The sequence below is a fragment of the Lupinus angustifolius genome, unplaced genomic scaffold (assembly GCF_001865875.1).
Source record: "Lupinus angustifolius cultivar Tanjil unplaced genomic scaffold, LupAngTanjil_v1.0 Scaffold_204_13, whole genome shotgun sequence".
NCBI lineage: Eukaryota > Viridiplantae > Streptophyta > Magnoliopsida > Fabales > Fabaceae > Lupinus > Lupinus angustifolius.
The window spans coordinates 368-22,612 of NW_017726880.1; the positions used below are offsets into that span (position 1 = coordinate 368).

The following is a 22,245-nucleotide window of genomic DNA, read 5'->3' on the forward strand; positions in this document are numbered from 1 at the left end:
TGAGGGGGTGTGTTGAGATTAGTACCAATTCTGGAAGCCCAAGGCAAAGCCCAAAGGATCTACAAGCTTCATTCACTCAAAACTGAAACTTTCCTTTTTTAGTAGTTTTTCAAATTTCCGTTTTTTCTGTTAAGGAAATCTTTTCCTTTTTTGGCAAGTTTTCTGTTTTCTGTTATTTTCTGTTTTCTTCTTTGCTGGCTTTGCTCTATAAATTGCAGCCACTAAATTATCAATGAAAAAGAGAAAAGTTTATCCATTTCATTCCTTTATATTCAATTGTTTCTATGCAAAGAATCAACATTCAATTCTTGCCTTTTCTTCTTCAAATCTTGTTCTTGAGCATATAGCCAAGACTTATTTTCTTCAAGCTATGGAAACCATGTCTTCACATCATGCTCTTCCATATTCACAAGCGCTTCAATCCCATTCCCATCTTTTGCATCCATCAAAAGCACATTATTCTTCAGCGGTGAATTGATATTAGTTGTATAAAAAGCCAAAACATCTTATAATTATCTATATATGATATAATTTCTTTTGTCTATTTGACCCTTCTAATTAACTATTACTATAATGTTTTCTCACATAATAAAAGAAATATTAATGGAATTTAGAGTAAGTTACATACACAAAAAAATCAAATCACCAATGCAATTTTTAATGTAAATTTTAGTAATATTACAATTCATTATCATATTTTTCTATTACATAAATTATAATATTATCTATACTCAATAAAAAAGTAATATAATTCTCTAAATGCAATATATAAAAATTAAATATTTAATTCTAGAAAATAAGAATGCGGGTCGACAGGCACGAAGTGGCTGTCGACACGCTAATGGAAAAGTATAGAACCTCCTATCTTGTAATTAAGACGTTAAAAACTATGCACCATCCTCGATGTAAAGTTTTTCACATTGTCAACATATCATACATCACTCATTTGTATTACTTTTGTTTGAGAATCAATAACAATTAACATAAAAATAATGAATGATATACTAATAATATAAAAAATACTTATATTATCAATACTAGCGTGTTGACAAGTACTACCGTGTCTGTCAACCCACTTTCCTATCGTTTATAATGTGTATTCTACATATTAAGTTGTATTATATATTGTAATTTGCAGTTGAATATATATTGGATTGATGTAATTGTTCAATCTTAAAGAAGGGATGCATATCAAAAATAAAGTTTTGATATCTTCACTTAATTTTATTTTCTAGTGTGTTGACAAACACTATCATGTCTATCAACCCACTTTTCTATTATTTGTAACATGTAATTTACATGTTTTAAATGTCAAATATTCACATATTCTTTACTTGATTGCATACAGTGTGACCAATGCAATATATTGTCCTGCATTCTTATTTTTTAATTTAATGGACATACAATGTGACCAATGCAATAGATTTTCCTGCATTCCTATTTTTTAATTTAATGGATATACATTGTTACCAATGCAATAGATTTTCCTCATTCCTATTTTTTATATTCGATTGCATCTTATAAATCTTCACTACTATATTTGTAGTTGAATATAATAAAATTGGCTAATTGGTATGCTTAGAAAATATAAAAAAATGTCACACTCAAATACCTGCAATTAGTTTTATAGGTAAAAGTAGATAACTGGGACAGATAAAAATCAACACATGAAAATTTTCTTATAATACATGAAACACTTAAGAGAACAGTTACATACCTCATTTATACCAATATTTTATATTTAAAAGGTTATGACATATATTCTATGTGATTAATTAGTTGAGGAGGAAATAAAACAAAATAATTCAATAAATAAAATACTTTATAAAAACAAAAAGCAAAACCCATAACCTTTGCTTTGTTTTAGAATGTCCTCCTTGTCACAACATCATCTAGAGCAACAATTAAAAATTAATATACTATTACAAAGTTTATATAAAAGATTTTGGATAAATTAAAATACACAAAAACCAAGTGGTCATGGTTAAGTATTTAAGTAAATGGTTACTTTTTATCATTGAGAAGGATGTGGGTTAGGGGAAAAGAATTTCACATATGAGAAATTGGTTAATTTTCTATAAGTTTTGCGATTTTAGTATAAGTTAATAGAATTGGGAAATGTTGGGAGAGTGAGTAGCCGTTGTTATGATTTTATGTTGGTGGACACTTATTTTATGATTAAACATTAAGTACAACTTAACCTCCAACTTTTTTAAATTAATATAATATAGATTTATTAACACTACAAGGCATGCCGCAATCTTAAAATATATGACATTATAGTCTAAAATATTCATAGTGTACATGTTGTTGTTGAATTAAACCTAAAAGATAGAATTTTTGTCATACAACATGGCTTAGAAACAACTTCATACAATTGAATATAAATATTATCATGAAACAATGGTGTTACATTAACCTAAGGATATGAAATAATATGTATAGCAAAATTAGCGAATGTAAGTACAAATCATAAAGCAAAAAAGTTATTTTTATGAACAAAATTAACACAAAATACACATATGTTTATTAGTATTAGTATAGATAAACATGAAATTAGAAGTTATAAAATATAGAAACATGAAATACTCCATGTGTAATTATTTTATGTTTTCCTTTTATCTATTAGTATAGTAGAAGATATAAATGATAAAATATAAAGTAGAGAAACATAAAATATTCAAGGGATAATTATTTTATGTTGGTCTAATTTTTATTAGTATTAGTATATAAATTTATATAAAATACTTCATTGCTAGTTATTTTAAAGTTTATTTGTATATAAGTATATATAAAGATAAAATTAAAAGTTATAAAATATGAAATAATAAAATATAAACTACTTCATGGAAATTATTTTATGTTTTCTCATAAATACTTACTCGGCTAGTGTAAAGTGTACAAATATTAATCTACTGAGTAACATATAAATAGCGAGGGTTACCATATTACTGAAGGTAAAAAAAAGTATTATCAGAGAGCGGGAGAATAATTTTGAAATTTCTCATCTTCTATCTCTCACTCACCATTCACCTAACATTTTCAAATCACAACCAACGTCTCTCTCTCTCTCTCTCTCTCTCTCTAGATTGAACTCAACAACATCAACAATGGGCGTAGAGAACTATCACGTCATCGAGCTCGTAGGTGAGGGTTCCTTTGGCAAGGTATATAAAGGGAGGCGAAAGCACACTGGCCAGGTACACTCTTTTCTTCTTTCTTCTTAGGTTTTTCATTTCTTCCATTTTTACTCTCTCATTTTTCTATTCATTTTTTCCGAAGACGGTTGCGATGAAGTTCATAATGAAGCACGGGAAAACCGATAAGGATATTCACAATTTGAGGCAAGAAATTGAGGTAATTACTTCTAATTTTGGATTTTTTGTATTATTAGGTTTAATTCACTGTTTGAGTCTATTGAAATAAAACTTAGATTTCTAGTGCTGTTGTGTTTGATTGATAATGCCAAAAATAGTAGGCTCATAGAGCTAGATTATTTGGCGTTAGTGTTACGTTATTGAGTTGAGAAGAACCATTTAGGGGAATGCACTTTTTGTTTTTTTGTTTATCCTTTTCCCATCATCAGATCTCTGTTTAAGATCTATTGGCGAGTTGGTTTTTGGAGCTGAAAGAAGAGAAAAAAAAAAGAGAGACTTGAAAGCTACCTTATAATTGTATTTCATGACTCCTGCCTAAGGGGAGTTGAACTTATTACCACTTAGACCAATATGCGTCCATTGTTTTCTTATTTGATTTCAAATAATAGTTTAGTTTCACACGTTGGGCATCTAAGTTTTGGTAATAACGTGTTTCTCATATAAAATTATGAGAGTTCTGAATAGGATTAGGGTATAAAATAGGAAATATGATTTTTCTGACTAGAAGGAAAAGTTTATGCATTAAATAACTGAATTTAAAGTTTAAACTAACAAATAAATCTCGAGTATAAATCAATTTTTGTAGTCAATGCTTCTGTAGAATACGTTGACTAAAGTATGCACTGGTCATTGATTCTGAACTACCTTTCTATATTCCTGAGCTCTAATCACGATTAAGAGTTGAGGAAACATTAGGTGAAAGTGGAACCAATAAACAGTAGCATGATTGATAGTTGATGACTCTAGAAGGTCAAGGCTTGCTTGTTGCTTTTCGTTGTTACTTATATTCCCTCTTTATATTTTAAAATCTGGGCTGACTGGTGACATTTGATATGCATAAATGTTGCAGATATTAAGAAAGTTGAAGCATGAAAATATTATTCAAATGCTTGACTCCTTTGAAAGTCCACAAGAGTTTTGCGTAGTCACTGAATTCGCTCAAGTAATCATCTGTATTTTCTGCAATTTTCTCAGTTGACTGATACTGGACCTGCAGTACTGTTCAATCTATGAAACTGTTATTCCTTTTCTGATGATCTTCTATATGAAAGAATAGAGAAGTTGACAATGCCTTCTATTTTTGCAGGGTGAACTATTTGAGATTCTCGAGGATGATAAGTGCCTTCCTGAAGAACAAGTTCAAGCAATTGCCAAGCAATTGGTATTTTACTCCTAAACAGCTATTTTAATGTCTTCAATATTTTTAAAATGGAACTTTTTAATTTACTACACAGCGAAATACATCGTTTTTTTCCTAGGATATAGTTCATTTTTGGTTTGAATTGTGCAGGTAAGAGCCTTACATTATCTGCATTCCAATCGGATCATCCATCGTGATATGAAGCCACAGAATATTCTCATTGGTGCTGGATCTGTTGTCAAGGTTAACTGTTGTTTGGTCATGAACTTAAACATGGTCCTCTTATTGCTCATATTTGTAGAATTTTTCCACTGTCTAGTATTGCAGTTTGCATTATAGACAAAGTTACAACTCCTTAGTCTGATAATCTTGACAAGCGTCCTGCAAAAACACACCCCTCATGGTGACACTGCATCATATTTACACCATCCAAATAACACCAATGATGTTACATTGTTTCTTTTACTTATATTACTATAATTAAGTACAGCTGACCATGGTCTAATTTTTGGGTTTTTTTTGTGTGAATTTTATAGCTTTGTGATTTTGGGTTTGCACGCGCAATGTCCACAAATACAGTTGTTTTGCGATCTATAAAAGGTTTGGCTTAATCATAACTTTCCTTTGCATTTTTTAATTCCAAATGTAGCAGTGTAGCTTTTGTATGTGTGCTTTTATTTTTGAGTAATTGTACTCTATAAATATTTTGCAATATACTTTGTTTGCAGGCACTCCATTATACATGGCTCCAGAGCTTGTTCGTGAACAGCCTTACAATCACACTGTGGACTTATGGTCTCTTGGTGTTATATTGTACGTTGAGTATCTCTAATTCTGTATTTATCTTGGTCTAATAACAGACTTGATATTCAATTATGCTTTGTGAGGTTGATTCTTGTTCCTTTAAATTCTGGCACAAAATCTTGATATTAGATGTTTTTACAACATTTAAAATTAAATTGGCGATTTTTATTATGTACCATGCATTCATAGAAAGTAATGCACATTCCTTATGGATGACCTTTGGGTGCCAACATTGGCTCTTATTGTTGGTACTTGGTATGAGATCTAGTGCATGATGTTAAGTGTGCTTGCAAGATGAAATAAGGGAAAGGAAGAGAAGATGAAGATAAATTACTTGTCTAGGAGACCAATCAGACGGTTGAGTCAAAAGGGATATATAGTTGCTATGAAGTTGTCCCTTGTATTGTTGTTTTGTTTGCTACTCTGTTTGTAGTGTTTTTTACTTTTTTATTCAGATTATTATGCTACTGGCTAGGAGCTTTTATTATGAGCATGGGGGAGTTTTGTCATATTCCTTGCTTCTCCTTTTTGTTTGCCACATCCTTATTATTTTTTTGGGACAAAAGAATACCTGCTTCATTCTAGCAGCAAATTGCTTCCCTATCCTCTTGCTTGTGGTACTCAACTATATCTTTCCTTCCCCGTCCCATAGTTGGAGATTTTTCCAAGCTTCAGGTTTCTTTCCATTCAGTTTATGCATTATTAGGGCAGTCTAGATTCAGACTCAGAACGGAGTATATGATGTTGCTTAGCTGTTGCCATGCACTGTTACTAGTCTCTTTGAGACAGCTTCAATATATAACCAAATGGAACAGAATTCTATTCAGTGGATAACATTATCAGTTTTCTCTTAATGCCCCTCTTCTGTACTTTCTTCTCTCTCTTATTTTCTTACATGCATGGAGTTGGTTATTTTAGAATATATACTGAGCTTATGCTAGACCTGTGCAATGTCTAAAGGTGATCTGAATGGTGATTTCTTGCTAATAGTTATGGTAGCATGTTTCATCAAATAATTTTCTGTTTCTTTTTTCTGCGCTATCCATCTTAAGGTGAAGTCAATTTTTTATGCCTGTGACAGGTATGAGTTATTTGTTGGCCAACCTCCATTTTACACAAACTCTGTGTATGCTCTCATTCGACACATTGTGAAGGTACAGTTAACAAACACGTAAGACTTGTGGGATCTCTTACATACTGCTCTCGAGGCTGGTCTGATGTCTAATCTAATAATCCAGGATCCTGTCAAATATCCAGACCGCATGAGTCTAAATTTCAAAAGTTTTTTGAAGGGCTTGCTTAACAAGGTATTTTACTCGTGAATATTTCCCTTCTCTTATTTCTAGACTTGTGAATATTTCCCTTTTTTTATTTCTAGACTTTACTTTTATTTACCTTGACATTCAAAACGATTTGGTTTCTGAATTTATTGTAAGCAGGCACCAGAAAGTCGACTTACTTGGCCTGCTCTTCTCGAGCACCCTTTTGTACAAGAAACTTCCGAAGAACGTGAGGCCAGGGTAGCTATATTCAACTTTATTTTGGACAAAGTTTCAAAATGTTCAAAATGTTTGCTGGATATGAATTTGGGTTGACTATTCTTGATTAATGTAGTAAATATGGATTGAACCTATTTCAGGAATGTGATATAACTGTTTCACATAAGGGCAGCGATTCGGCAACAAGGGTTGAAGGGAAAACCATTCAAACCCACACAGGTTCAGCTCTTTCTAGTACTGCAAGTAGATAATACGCTGTGCAAACATTACTAGTATATATTAGTGAAATGTCTGCTACATATGCATATAATTTTTATTTTCTTTGCCTTCATTATGGTTTAGAGGATCATATTGCTTCACCGCTTCAGAGTGATGCTCAGTTTAATGGCCCAAACATAGAGAGAGCCAATTCTTCAGTGCTTGATGAGTCCCCGGGGTTTTCAAATCAAAATGCTGTGGGAGAAACAGGTAACTTTCTTGCCTCAATCCTTTGCTTATATGTATGAACATATTTCCATTTGGTTGTTGGGAGAAAGACAATCTTGTTCCCAAATTATTCCCAACTACTGTCAGTCCTCTTATAACTTCCAATTTAGTTTTATTTAAATCCCTTTCGTTCTAAATACATTCTCTTGTGCAAAATTGTAATGTTGTATTATTGAATGGCTTTTCGTTCTACCATTGAGTTCTTTATTAAGCTTATGAAAGGAGATCTTTCAACCCTTGAGTTTAGAGTATAGTAACATAATACTCGGTTCTCTTTAGTATGGGTATGGATACGTGGTAGACTACCCTATCAAATATACGGTACGCTAGGGTGTACTTAGTTTATATATTTTTTAGTTTTAGTGGAAACACTTTAATTTTTTTAACTTAATTATATTTTTTATAAATAATTGAATAGATCAAGTATTTTTGAATGATAATACTCAGATGTAGCAAAAAATAATAAAACTACATATTTTTCTAATTAAAAAGACCAATTTTTACAATTGAAATAAAGCCCAAATCTATTAAAAATGTCCATCTTAGATTAGGGTTTTCTTTCTTCCCTACTAGCCATCTCCTTTTGCTATCTTCTCTATTAGCCACCTCCTTTTTCTCTCTTCTCGGCTTTCTTCATCTTCTGATCATGCCTTGTCATACTAGTTCGTCACATACCACATTTCAGAACGCAGAAGAACCGCGAATTGGTTTTCGCGAACTGGTTCGTGGGATGCGGGGGGTATGAGCAAATTCTGTGACTATGGTTTAGTGCCCCTAAACTAATTGTCAAGCCACGAATATTTGTGGTTATATATGATAATATAGGTGAATGTTAATAAGAAATCAAACAATGAATTTTTATTGAAAACTGCAAATATTAAGTTCCCAATATATTAAATTTAACACATTTCCATGAAAACTTCCTATTTTTTACTGCCTTAGGCATTAGTGAGATATACTCATACCTGGTCCATGCATTTACTAGTTCTAACGCAAATAGACAAACCTTCCATATTCATATTCCAAAATTTTCTTGACGTTAGAGCATATATATTAATCATGCCTAACTTATTACAAATATAGTCAACTCGAGTAGAAGTAAATAACTTGATAAAAATATCTGCTGCAAGACTAGCTATTGGGAGAGCCTGTACTGTATATTGATCATTTTTTTATCAACCATGTAACAATTTGTGCAATGGTCATTGCCAACTGAATCAGAAATAAAGAACCATACCGGCATTAATTAGGTGGTTCCTTTGTGCTGGTTCTTCTAAAATTGGGAAAGGAACTGTATGAGACATGTCAGCTTTATAAAAGTGGCTTCGATAATTCTACCTAAAGTATTATATAAGGTAAGCCTGGAGTTTTCAGACATTTTAGGCAGACATGTTAGCAATAAGTGCATACATCAGTTTTGTATGCATTTAGGAATTAGAAATTTCATTGGCTTGTTATTAGGTACTCTAGTCATAGATTCCTTCTATTCTTTTAGAAATGAATTGCCAAATGTCTTCATTAGTATTCTTTGTATTTTGCATGAACACACATGATATAGGATTGACATGAAAATTTTCAAGTAGGTTGCCAAAGATTGGACAGACTTGAAAATAACTCCCGCACAGTCAAAGGCGCAAAAATAATAGGTCAGGATAATGAAGCGTTGGGGCATATTTTGCTACCATTGAAAAAATGGTCAAAAGGATGTCAGAATATTTGCAGGTAAATATAAGTTGCATGCTTCTAACTATTACGCATTTGAATCCCTATGAATTTCATTAAATATTGAATTGGCCTTGATGTCTAGAATTTAGTCAACTCGTTTTTTCAGTTTTGGAAGCCTCTGTTCATAGTCATGTGAGGCTTTGGATTTTTGAAATGCAATGGATATGTTATCTCCTACAACTTTTGTTTTTCATTTCTGGTTAAATAAGGTTCTTCAATTTGCATATAGAATAGTTCTAAATCCTCTTGATTGATCCTCCAACAAATTCTCCTAACTACTAAATAGAGGCAATCAATACCATCACTTGCTAGCATGTAGCTTATAGAACCACAAAATGAAGAAGAGAGGAAGAAGTATTAGTAAGTATTAGGTGGCCAACCAAGTTTCAGCTTATAATTCTAAGATAGTTGTTTGTAGAAGTGTTTGTAATGGAAAAGTACATTATATTTTACAATTTTTACCAAGTGTTTGTAATGGAAAAGTACATTATATTTTACAATTTACCTACACTGCTCACTCTTTCGTCTTCAGTCGAAAGAAGCAGTTGATTGCATATTTTTTTTAACTTACAAAGGGTTTCTTGGTAGCTAGATATTAAGTGGAAGTCTCATATATGAAATTGCCTTTTTTAGATAGGATGACTTTGAAAATCATATACCAAAGAGGGCTAAGGATTACGGCTTTTATTTTAATGCTAAATACAGTCAAATCATCTTATAACGGTACAATTATCACCGAAGGATTACGATTAGTCCTACGTTATTTTCTCCACAACTAAGGTTTTCTGGTTGCTACCTTACACAAAAGTTAGTTGCTAGTTTTAATGTTATTTTGTAATAATCCTAAGGCATGGTTTTAATGTTTTTTGTAATAATCCTAAGGCATAGTTTTAATGTTTTTGTAATAATCCCAAAGTATGTTTTAGGGGTTTTTTGTGAAAGTTGTGTTTGGTATCTTTTTATCAACTACAACAATCCAAAACTTAGTCTCATTAGATGAGGTCGGTTATATAGATCGAACCAAACCATAATGTTTTATCATAAATTCTGTCCATTAACAAAGCATTGATATCTATATCTTTCTTAATTATTATGTCTATGATGTTTCTTGACCTCCCTTTATCTTTAGAAATTGGTCTAACCTCCATTTGATTTACTCTTCTTATTGGAGATTCTAACAATGTCCTCTACACATGTCCAAACTACCTAATGCGCAATTCTACCCCAACTTTCTCTCTAATGCACATCTTTTTAATCCTATCTTGTTTAGCGTGCCCACTCGTCTAGCATAATATTGTCATCTTTGTTACATTGAATTTATTCACTTGTTGACATTTTACTACCCAACATTCAGTCATATATAACATTGCGAGTCTTATATTTGTGCGATAATAATTTCCCTTAAGCTCGAGTGGTAGATTTCTGTCACATATGACAACTTAGATAATCTGTCATTTCATTCACCCGACTTGATTCCTATGGTTTACATCTCAATTTTTCCATTGTTGTGTATGTTTTTCCATTTCATTCACCCTCCAATTTTTACTTCGACTTATATGAAAGTTACGTTTTTAACTTGTCTCCAAATTTTTATATTTCCATTTAATTCCTATCACTCTTTCGAATCGTCAATTAGGACAATATCATATGCAAAAATCATGCATTGCAACATTAGTTGAATTTCCTCAACAAACATATCTGAAATCAATGTAAACAGGTAGGAGCTTAATGTTGACTTTTGGTTTCGTCCTTTTACAATATGGAAATCTTCTGGGACCTAACTTGTGTTCTCACATAGATCTTGAGCCCATCATACACATCCTTAATTTCTCAAATGTAGGGAATCCTAACTCTTTTCTTCTCTATAGATTTCCATAATACATCTCTAGGCATCTCATTATACTCCTTTTCAAATTAATGAAAACCATGTGTAAGTCGACATTTTATCTTTCCACCAATCATCGTAACAAATATATAGCCTCCATGGTCTACCTCCCTGGCCTAGGACAAATTGATTTTCAACAATACATGTATCTTGTGTCAATCTGCTAAATCTGCTCAATTATCTTCTCTTTCATAGTATGAGTGCATGACTCATGAGTAATCCGCATAATTTTGTATATCTTCTTTTTTCTTATGAATAGGGTTTAAAATATTTCTACTTCACTCTGGCATTTTCTTAGACCTAATGCCATGTCCGTGTAGAACCTTTTAGGCCTAAATAAATATATTATCCAATCTAACCGCTTTGTCATTCTTCGTCCTTTTCAAAGATTCTTTCACCTTCAACTGCTGAATTCTACGATAAAATGTATTATTATGATCTTCTTCTAGTATTTAGCCTATCAAAATGCGCAGAATCATAACTATCATTGAAAAGCTTGTGAAAATAGTCCTTCCATCTTTCCTTAATAGCTCGGTCCTTCACCAAGATTTTACATCTTCATCTCCAAGGCATTTCACTTAGTCCAAGTCTTTTGTCTTTCTTTCCCTTCCACTTGTGAATCTATAGACTCTTCTTTCTCCTTTCTTTGTACCTAGATATTTATATAATCTATCATTTAATTTATTTCTTGCTTGGCTTCCCACTTTGTTGGCGACTTTCTTAGCTAGCTAATATTTTTTCCAACTTTCATTATTCTTATACAAAGACCATACTTTACAATATTTCCTATACACATCACTCTTATCCCAATATCATGATTCTTTACCGTTGGCATTTCCACATCCTGTAAATTGTTTCCTAATAATAGAAAATTGCCTTCTGTTATTCTAATTTTTTCTTTTTCCTCCAAAGGAAAAAGGAAACAAATCAAACTGGGTTAATAAGTAGGTATTTTTACATGATTTTAAAATGAAATCTCTTTCTAGTATTTGTTGTTTGAATAAAATTATATTATTTTGATACACAAGTAAATAAAAAATTAACTAGTGAGAATCAATCCCTTAGAAAATTATTTCTTTTTTGGTTATCTATCATTGAAGTCTCACTGCTTGTTACAAATGTACAGTGATCAAGATGTTCCTAATACAAACCAGTCACTGCGGATTCTGTCAAATCTAGTTGCAGCCGGTGTCTTCAGTTCTAGTGGACGAACAGATGAACTAATAACTGAGCTTATTGTGTTTAATGGATCTGTTATAACTATGAAATCCCCTGATCTTACTGACTTGATAGCAAAGGTATATACTAAAGAATTCGATCTTTCAATTTCATTCTTTTAGAATTATATATGGCTTCCCCGTGATTGTGATAAAAAGTACTTGGTTCAAGGTTTAAAAGTGTTAGAATATGTCTGATGATTTTATCATATCTTAGTGTAACTTCATAAAATATTTAGAATTTTGAATATTTTACACATTTAGAATATACTTTAGAATCAATCATGTTTAATAGCTACCTATGGAGCTTCACAATCATGGCAAGACCTCTACAGTATCCACAAAAACTGAATCATGAGCGTCTCATGTGTGCGATTCTATGTGAGCTGAATGCAAGTCTTATTAACTAAATCTGAGATCTAAATTACTCCATACGGGTGTCTAGAATCTACTAGAGCATCTTGAAGCTAAGCCTATCTAGTTGCTACTAACATTTTGTACTATCAGAATTGTGACTCACTGACTGCCATAAGCTATCATAACTGAGTACACCCTCATGTAACTGAACAACATGGCATACTCACTACCAATTGGCTAAGTGGTAGACTTTATTCTCGTTTCCTGACCTGTGTTCAGAAGTTCAATGCTTCATTCCAACATTTTAAGTAAAATTTTAAAATGCAACGTTTCTTCATTGGCTACGTCATGCAACTTCCCAACCTGATCATCTGGTTTTATACTCATCTTGTGTTCTGCCTCTTCTCACCTTCTCAAGCGTAGCTGTCTTTCCAGCTGGTTTAAGGAGCTTACGTTATTTTTGGTTTGTTTTCTTTTAGCATGTTTCTTTCAGTTTGTTTATTCATAACATCCTTAAAGCTTATTAAGTGCATGAAACATGATGTTCTCTGATTAAGTCCTGTCTATTATTTGGTTGATGGATTGTAAGTTTAATTGGAAATTTTCTTGTTTAATCCCAAGAGTAGCTAGTTAAACTTCAGTTGTTTAATATTTTGCAGAGTTTCTCCATCACTAAAATTTTGCTAGATAATGATGGAAGTTGTGCTTCGAGCGCTTATTTCAAGAACTGGGTTGCAGTTGTTGAAATCTATTCTCAGGTGATAATTTTTCTGTCGTGTAATCCGACATCTTTTTGTGCTAATTTATATTGAATGCTACGAAATAAATCTGAACAAATTTTTTTGTATTTGTTTTTGTCCATTTCTACATAACCTATACCAATTACACATTATATGATAGTTTTTATTACAGAGATGGAAAAATTCCTGCTAATCTTGCATTCCTTACATGCTATCTGTGCTCTCAATGTAGATGGAAAAGCACCTGGTAATTGTGCATTCTTAATATGCTTTCAGTTGTCTAAGTTGTTTAAACTTATATGCAGGTTGTAACCTTGACTAATGATGCATCTGGAAGAGTTCTGTATGAGTCTAGTGCCTGCATTACAGTTATCTTATCTAGAGTTGCTCAGGTGCTTAGATCATCTCCTCAAATTTCAGGCCCAGAGACACTGAATGAAACAGCTAATAGAATTTTGGGCCATGCTAAAGCATCTGGTTTAGTAGACCATTTGTGTCTGTGCTTAGCCAATTCAGGCTCCAGTCTTATGTCAGGTTCTTCCAACATGCTACGAGCTGCTTCTGAAGCATGCAGAGCTATCTGGTCTATGATTAATGCACTGGATATCATTTATATGAAGAAGAATGACATTTTATTTCCCATAAATGCTTTGTGGAGTCATTCTTTGCATAGGATGAAAATTGCAGATCATGAGCAAGATCCTTTAGCTGAATCTGAATCAACAAAAGTTGTTGATGCTGTGGTGAGAGCACTCCTGAGATCCAAAGCAGTTCAAGTTGCTGTTTACTATTGTTTTCGTCAACGCCTTGAATCAGCGATGACTTGTGGTTTTCAGGTACTTGTGGCTTAAGCCTTGCTGTTGTGTGGGGATTCTTCATGACAACAAGTTTTATGCACGTAATATCTATTAGATAAAGTAGAACAATCCAATATTTGTTATTGGCACAATGCTTTTAGTAGTATATTCGACATAGTTAAAGCTAATTTAAATTTTAATATTTCTTTTCAGCTTCTGTTAAGATGCTGCATACATAGCGGATTTGTTCCGGTTCTTCTTTGTGGTCTTCCCAGTTCCCTTCCTGTGACCACTGTTGTTAGTGGTGGGGGTGATGGTACTATTGTTTCAGAGATATTCTCTGTTTTGTCGTTATGTAGTTCCAATCTTAACAAAGATGCACATAATGTAGAACCAGGTAATGTTAAGTGCAAATTAGTGGATCCTTCTTCCCTGGTTCGTCATTCATGTCTCATTCTCGCAATAATTGCACAATGTCTAAAGTCAAGTGGAAGAAACTCAGCAATTTTTATGCTCACTACCTCACCAAAGAAGCAGCTCACTCGACTTTCACTGCTTGCTCATAATATTTCTTCTGATGATAAAACAAAAGTCTCTCCCCAGTCTCAAAGTGCATCAGCCATGTTGGCTTTGGCATCCATTTTATCCCTTGAATCGGGGGCGTCAGTTGAGTCTACGTTATCTGAAATTGCTATGCCCTTAATTCCTCGAACTTCTACATTATGTGACCATCTTAAATTTTCATCCGACAATGAAAATGAATCAGCCCCTAGCAATGGAAAGCTCTCATATTGGCAAGGGGTAAGAGATGGGTGTGCTGGTCTTCTAGATTGCAGACTCATGTGGGGAGGACCATTAGCTGTGCAGCAGTTGTGTGCAAGTGGCATCCCAATTCTTCTTATTGGCTTATTAGGCAATGACGTTTTACATGGTTGTCATGGAAATGAGAGCCTGAATGATAGAGTTGGATTATCTCCTGTTGGTATTGTATGGACAATTTCATCAATATCCCATTGTCTTTCTGGTGGTGCTTTGACTTTTCGTCAGATATTGATCAGGAGTGAACATATTAAGCTCATTTCCAACTTGATATGTGATGTTCATCTAGAGTTGGTACACCGCTGGATCGGACCTGGTGGAGGGAGAGCAGGAATCAAAGATCTAATTAATGCAGTAGTAGATCTCTTAGCATTTCCTTTTGTTGCTCTGCAAAATGCACCGGGCTTGCTGTCAGCTACTGCTTCTGTCAGTAGTGGATTTCTTCTTAACATTGGTTCACCTGGTCAGAGAGTTTGCATGGAAGACAAAGATATAGTTAGGGCAATAGAGGAAGACATGGGCAAATACATTAAGATCCTTGTGGAGGTAAACTCTTCTGTCAATTTGCCTTAGTTTATTGTTTTGTGTTTCTTGCTTTTTTATTCTGCAATTTATTAAGATCTGCTATTTCTATCATTTATTTATGTTGTCGGCATTCTATTACGTGATAACACAATGCCATTTCCTGTCAGTTCATTTTCCTTTTTGAGCAGTAGCGGATAACAGATTGCTCTAACGTTTGAATGTTCACTGCTGTTGCAAAAATGCATCAGTTGTTCATTTCTTTGTGTCTTTTTTTAATTATAAATGCATGTCATTAATTTCTATTGCAGCAATTCACCCCAAAAAGTAATTTTCTATGACTGCAACTGCAATTGCCTTGTTGGTTATCTTTTTGTAACTAATTTCATTTTCAATTATAGAAATTCATATTTATACTTTGTTTTCTCTTGATACTTGGTGAATTGTTATCTTGTAACTTAAATGCTCATAATATTATATCCTTATGAATTGCTTTAAGCTTTCAGGTGGGTGTGCCTGGCATTATCCTTCGATGCATAGATCGTATGGAGTTGAATGATTTGGGCAGGCCTGTGGCCTTTCTTGCGAAAATGGTATGCCAGCGACCTTTAGCGTTGCAACTTGTGAGTAAAGGTCTTCTTGATCCAAATAGGATGAGAAGGTTGCTTGATGGTTCAGGCCCAAAAGAAGTCATACTAGATGCTCTGATGATAATATCTGATCTTGCACGCATGGACAAGGTTAGTTTTCTTTGTTGTCAAATAGCTTTTTAAATGCAAATGCCTAAGTTGATAAGTTATTGCCTTTAGTATTTCTATTTAGTTTACATGACAGTGTGTTGGTTGGGTATATTGATAGAGAGTAAAGTTTACATAGGAAAGTAGATATGCAGGATCAAACATGTCTAAAGGGTCTATCCTTATCCAATACACCAATAGAAGAGACAATATATTGAGATATTGCATGTCATGAACTGCGTTCTTGTTTACATGTGTTTTTATTTGTTTAAAAATAATAATAAAGAATCCCTATTTTGGTACTCCACAAATGGCATCATTTTCATTTTAATTCTCAAATGATACACTTTAATTTTTTATGAATTTATTGGAAATTTGGTTTTTAGCAGAGCCTACTGGTTTCATTGGTCAATAAACCCATCTGCCAAAATGTCACTTCGATTTCTGTTGGTTGAAGTTTTACTTTCATTAGCAAAGATGTCTGTAGTTTCTGGCCTTCCATGCATAAGATAGCACAAATTGTTTTTATATTTCTGCATGAATAATTGATTCACTTGCATATGCTTTTGGAGGTTCATTGACCATATTTCCAATTTTTCTTTGTACTTTCTTTCTGTTTCTGATGTTCAGGGATTCTATGAGTACATTAATGGTGCATCTATTTTGGAGTTCTTAAAGAGTTTTCTTTCACATGAGGATTCCAACTTGCGTGCCAAAGCTTGCAGTGCTCTTGGAAACATGTGTCGTCATAGCGCCTATTTTTATATATCACTGGTATGTTTAATAAATGTAGCCTTGGCTATGTAATCTTTATGAACATAATAAAAGAAGTGGGAAAAAGATGTTATTCGTCTCATCCAAGCAAATTTCTGTACTTGTTCACCTGATGCAACACTACTTCAACCTTTTTTCCTGCTTATTTATGATTTTGTTTTATGGTTTAACAATGACGCCTGTATCAGTCCTACATATACAATTTTCTAACATGGATTTATTAGTTCATACTATGCCTGTCATCTAAAATGAAAAGAGGTGTCCCATTTTTGGATACTTAGCATGTATTAACTTAAGAAGATTTCACTGACAATAAATTCAATCAGTTGCAAAAATGATTCTCTATTCTACGATTTTCATATTTTGCTCTCTTATAATTCAATTGCAATTTTCCAGGCAAAACATCAAATTGTTAGTATCCTTATTGATCGCTGTTCTGATCCAGACAAACGAACACGGAAATTTGCTTGCTTTGCTGTAAGTTTTATCCATTCCACTACAGGAGCAAAATATTTATCATCCACTTGCTATGCACATTTGTTTCTGAATGAGATGAATTATTATACAGAGAAGATTGTTATGGTACATAATTACCCACATATAATATAATTGAGTATGAACAAAACATAAGAAAATGTTGTCTGCTTGACATGTTATTATATTTATTAGTTCTATTTTGAAGGCTTTTAGCTCTTTCTGTTTGGTATATATCTTTGTCTTCATTTAAAACGTGTATGGTAAACAATGTTAAGGTTTTGATTAATTTTTATGCTAATACTTTTTGTTTAAATTTATGCAATGCATTTTACTTCTCTGGCATATTTAATTTAACCATCTCAGTTCTACCAAAACAATGTTGGAAATATAAACCAGATCCGTGCACTTTATTAATTAGGGTTCATGTATTTTCTAGGTTTATGGTATTTTCCTATGCATGCATATATACATTCAAGAACATGTAATTGGATCACATGTATCATATGACATCTAAAGCACTTATAAATACCCATGTACATCTGTAAACAATTCAAGCAACTTAAGCAATTCACATCACTTTTGTCTATTTTCTCTTTTCCTTTTCCTATCTAAAAACCTTCAATTCAACAAAACAGATATGGCATAAATTTATCCGTCCTGTTTCAGAACTGATGCCATCATGCCCATATTCGAACAGTTCATAGAGTGTATCTTGACATGCTTTTTGAGATCTCTTCTAATCTGTTATATCCAACCTGTACTCAGATTGGAAATGCAGCTTACCATAATGACGTATTGTATGAAGAGCTGAGGAGGTCGATACCTCAACTCGCAAATTTGCTGCAGATCGCAGAGGAGGACAAGACTAAAGCAAATGCAGCCGGTGCACTTAGCAACCTGGTTCGCAACTCTGACAAACTTTGTGAAGATATTGTAACCAAAGGAGCTATTCAGGTACTTGCAGATGCATTTTCTGAATAGTATGATATGAATACATATGTTCTGAACTTTTTAAGTTATGCTGTTATATTTATTTTAATACATATTAAGCAACAGTTAACTACAGTATTTTTAAAATATACTCTCAGACCCTGGAAGCCTGGCGTCACATTTTTATGCTAGTTTTCTTTATAACTAGCATGTCTTCCTGGCGATGTCGGGAGAATTAAACACGGAAAATAACACAATATTATGCATATCTAAATAAAAAATATTTCAAGGATGATAAAATCTTTAGAAATGTAATTTTATTTGAGTATAAATATTAATTTAAAATTTGAATCAGAAATTTAAAAGCAGCTGTTGGAATATAACAAAACTGTTAACAGTATATATGACTAAGAAGTAGAAAATTTAAGTTTCATACCAGAAATTTCATATGGTCAAATCAACATCTATATGGTAGATTCAAGCAAACAATTATTTTTATATGAGGTGTTAGATTTAAGTTGGTTATGTACTGGCATTTTACAAGTTTCTACAAACTTAGTATACATAATTTTAATAAAAATGTAGATTTCAAAATAAAAAAATACTTTTATCAATGATAACATTATGATACTTCAGTTCAAATAATTAAAACACAACTTAAATAATGTCCTTATGTCTAGTTTTTATTCCATTTTATATATTTTAAATCAGTAGTAGTAGTAGAAATTTTAAATAAAATTATGGAAGCTATATCTCGAGAGTTGAAAAGAATCTATAGACCAGTTGCAGTCACACAAGCAACTGTGTAAAAGCCTAAGGAACATGTTTGTATAAAATAAGCATTGAGAACAGAATTTGTAATCTGAGAAAAGGTGAACTGAGAGAATCAATGAGACTTGGCTATAGCCTATAAGAATCTCACTGATTCTAGGTTTCTTGAGGCCTTCTTCTTGATATGGGTTCCTATGACATCCACAATTATTTTTAATTCGATTGAAGAAAATGATGCTTGAACTTGTTCAATGAGGACGAGATGCTTTTGCTTAAAATGTGTTTTTCAGTTATAATCACATAAGCAGGATGTAAGGTAGGTTTGTTTCCAATGATTCAAGCGGATTCAAATTCTAGTTTGTTTTCATTGAGGATAACAGACGATAAAAAAAATAGTTTATTCATTTACATCAAGCTTGTGTTTACAACAATTTTTATCAATTTATATGATCCTTGCCATGATTAATAGCTAAAGTTGTGACCCTTATTATACAACTACCAGCTATGTTTGTGACTTCAATTTTATTCTTGTTTGGGCTGTTCCTTCACTCTTGCAGTCTCTGCTGAAGTTAATCTCTGATTGTGCGGTATCAGCGCTAAACCCAAGCCGAAATGATTCAGCAAACGAGTCTCCTTTAAAGATAGCTCTCTTTTCCTTAGCAAAGATGTGTGCACATCCACTCTGCAGACGTTTCATCCGTTCATCACCTTTGTTCCATGTGATTGGAAGGCTGCAGCAGTCTCCAGAATCATCCATTGCCAAGTATGCCTCTGTGATCATTAACAAAGTAGCTGATTCTTAATATTCAAAGTCCATTGTGTCTCATTTGCAAATTGATTATTAATACTCTAAGGACTCAGTAACACTGCAAGTGAATTATTTTAGATGTTTTGTACTAGTCATAGGAAAGAAAAAGTCATCTGTAGTAGGTGATATGAAACTCTGCTTATGTAAACAATGTCCATATTAGTATATATATCATTTCTATTTTAATTCCTTAGCTTCTCATCTTTAACCTTATTAAAGCTTACTTGTAACTTTGGTTTAGGACTCAAGATTTTTATTCTAATTTCTGTTGGAAAATGAAAAACTAAAGTAATAGTTAAAAAGTCAATAACAAGAATGAAACTCTAGTAGTCTTGTTACGTGGTATAATTTCAGTGAATGTTATATTGTATCACCTTAGTTTGATTCATTAATTGTTTGTAGTGTATTGCATTTGTATGTTTCAATGGCTCTCACGAAGTCTCAATGGAGCACCAAATCATGCATATTAGATCATGAAACAATTTCAATTCCAAGATAGGCAAACTATTTGAGGGGAAAATGTGTCAGAATTAATAAGACTTATAAAGATAAAGCCACTATAACAGTGGGGCTGCTACCCTGCTAAGTTAGGAAATTCCATTTATTTGTAATTGTATCTTCCTCTAATTCATAACAAGTAAATTTTTTAATTAATAAAACACTTGTTCTTCTAAATAAGTAAACATTTATTTTGTACCAAGTCTTAATTTAAAACACTAAATTAGATTAATATAATCTATGGTTAAATTGTTTTTAATGTAATTGTGGATAAATACAGTCGCTACCATTATATCGTTGTGGGAACCTAAAACCAGAATATTGTGATTGCAACACAAATTTAAAACATTGTTCTGTCTGGTCAGCTTTGCTTAGATTTAGAAAATATATTGACAAATGAATTATGATCTCAATAATTCAATATCCCATCAAGTTAGTCAATCAATTAATCTTACCAAATATTTCCAATTCAATTGATTATGATAAATATAATTTAAAAAAGAGATTAAAGTATCTCATATAAGTTATTTTCTATCATCACTAAAATTATAACATATGTCATGTTTAATTATTTTTATAAAAATATTTCTAAAAATTTTAAAAAATAGTACACATATTTTTAATAGCTAAAAGATATAACTTATCTCATGAACAAATATTTTATTCTTTTTAATAAAACAATTATAAAGTAGTAAACTTTCAACTTACATGTACAAGTTGTCACATTTGTCCACTTTCATTGCAGACATTTATTACATGAACTTAATTATTCACTTAGAAACGTACTCTGGTTTTGTATATTTTTGTTTTTGTTTGTGAAGGTATTTTAGCGGATAAATAGAAATTAAACTTAAAATTGAATCACACATTTAAGTAGGATCTGCTCTAACAATATTCCTATATCATATAAATCACAATCAAATCTATAAACAAAACACTCAAATATATACGACTAAAATATGTTAGCATTTTGTTATTTAAAAGAAAAAATATACTGGACAACATGTGGGTACTTTTTACAATATATTTATTATTATAGAGAAGTAATGACATAAATAAAAATTAATATAAACAGAATAAAATAAAAAAACAATGACAAAAGTAAATATATATATATAGACCATATAAAAAATAAAATATATAAAATATAGTTTTAATGATATATTTAGTTTTATAAAAATAATAAGAATATAATATAAGATGAAAACATATATTCTTAATAAAATGTAAAATAGAAAAGACAACTACGTCATCTACCTACTAATTCCATTATAAATTCAAGAAGAAAAACAACCACACTAGACTATCCACTATCATTTAACTAAATCTGCTAATCTTATTTAACATTTAATTGAAATTTAACATTTAATTGACATTTAACATTTAACTAACATTTAACATTTAACTACGTTATATACCTACCTTCCTCGTAACTTTTCTAAGTTTAATTTTTCATTGCTAATTTTTTTCCCAAACTGAGGAATTCACATCTAACACTTTTCTAACATTTTTCTTCTCCTTTAGCCATTCATTTTACATTTTGTCATAAGATAACATGTTTTCTATATTTCTTATAACTTCTCCATATTTAATTTTTCAATGGTAGATTTTTCAAAATTGAAGAACTCACGGAAAAGACATTGATAATATTTTCTCTCTCTATTCACTCACTCATTTTACTTTTTGTGAGAAGCTAACATTTTGTCTATATTCTTCACAACTTCTTAATGTTTAATTTTTTATGAGTAAAATTTTCATTCCTCCAATAACCTTTAACATGTTATTCGTCATTTCAAGTTAATCTATATGTGTTGTTTTTATTTGTCTTTGTAATGTACTAATTTCACTTCAATAAATTCCACTATTTTATAATATTATATT

At 31.9% G+C, this 22,245-nt stretch overlaps 1 protein-coding gene across 1 annotated transcript; it reads left to right on the top strand.

The window, feature by feature from the left end:
• Positions 1-2,971: 2,971 nt before the first annotated feature.
• LOC109340596 (serine/threonine-protein kinase TIO) lies at positions 2,972-20,062 on the top strand. The gene is made up of 22 exons (XM_019578319.1): positions 2,972-3,200; positions 3,283-3,357; positions 4,228-4,320; positions 4,465-4,539; positions 4,669-4,761; positions 5,055-5,118; positions 5,247-5,331; positions 6,404-6,476; positions 6,561-6,629; positions 6,762-6,842; positions 6,962-7,040; positions 7,164-7,289; positions 8,891-9,029; positions 12,044-12,215; positions 13,151-13,249; positions 13,537-14,067; positions 14,242-15,393; positions 15,876-16,109; positions 16,737-16,880; positions 17,277-17,357; positions 18,123-18,311; positions 19,616-20,062. Exons 1-22 carry the CDS (start codon positions 3,111-3,113, stop codon positions 19,859-19,861), a joined length of 3,990 nt encoding a protein of 1,329 aa, XP_019433864.1. The 5' UTR covers positions 2,972-3,110; the 3' UTR covers positions 19,862-20,062.
• The last annotated feature ends 2,183 nt before the right edge of the window (positions 20,063-22,245 follow it).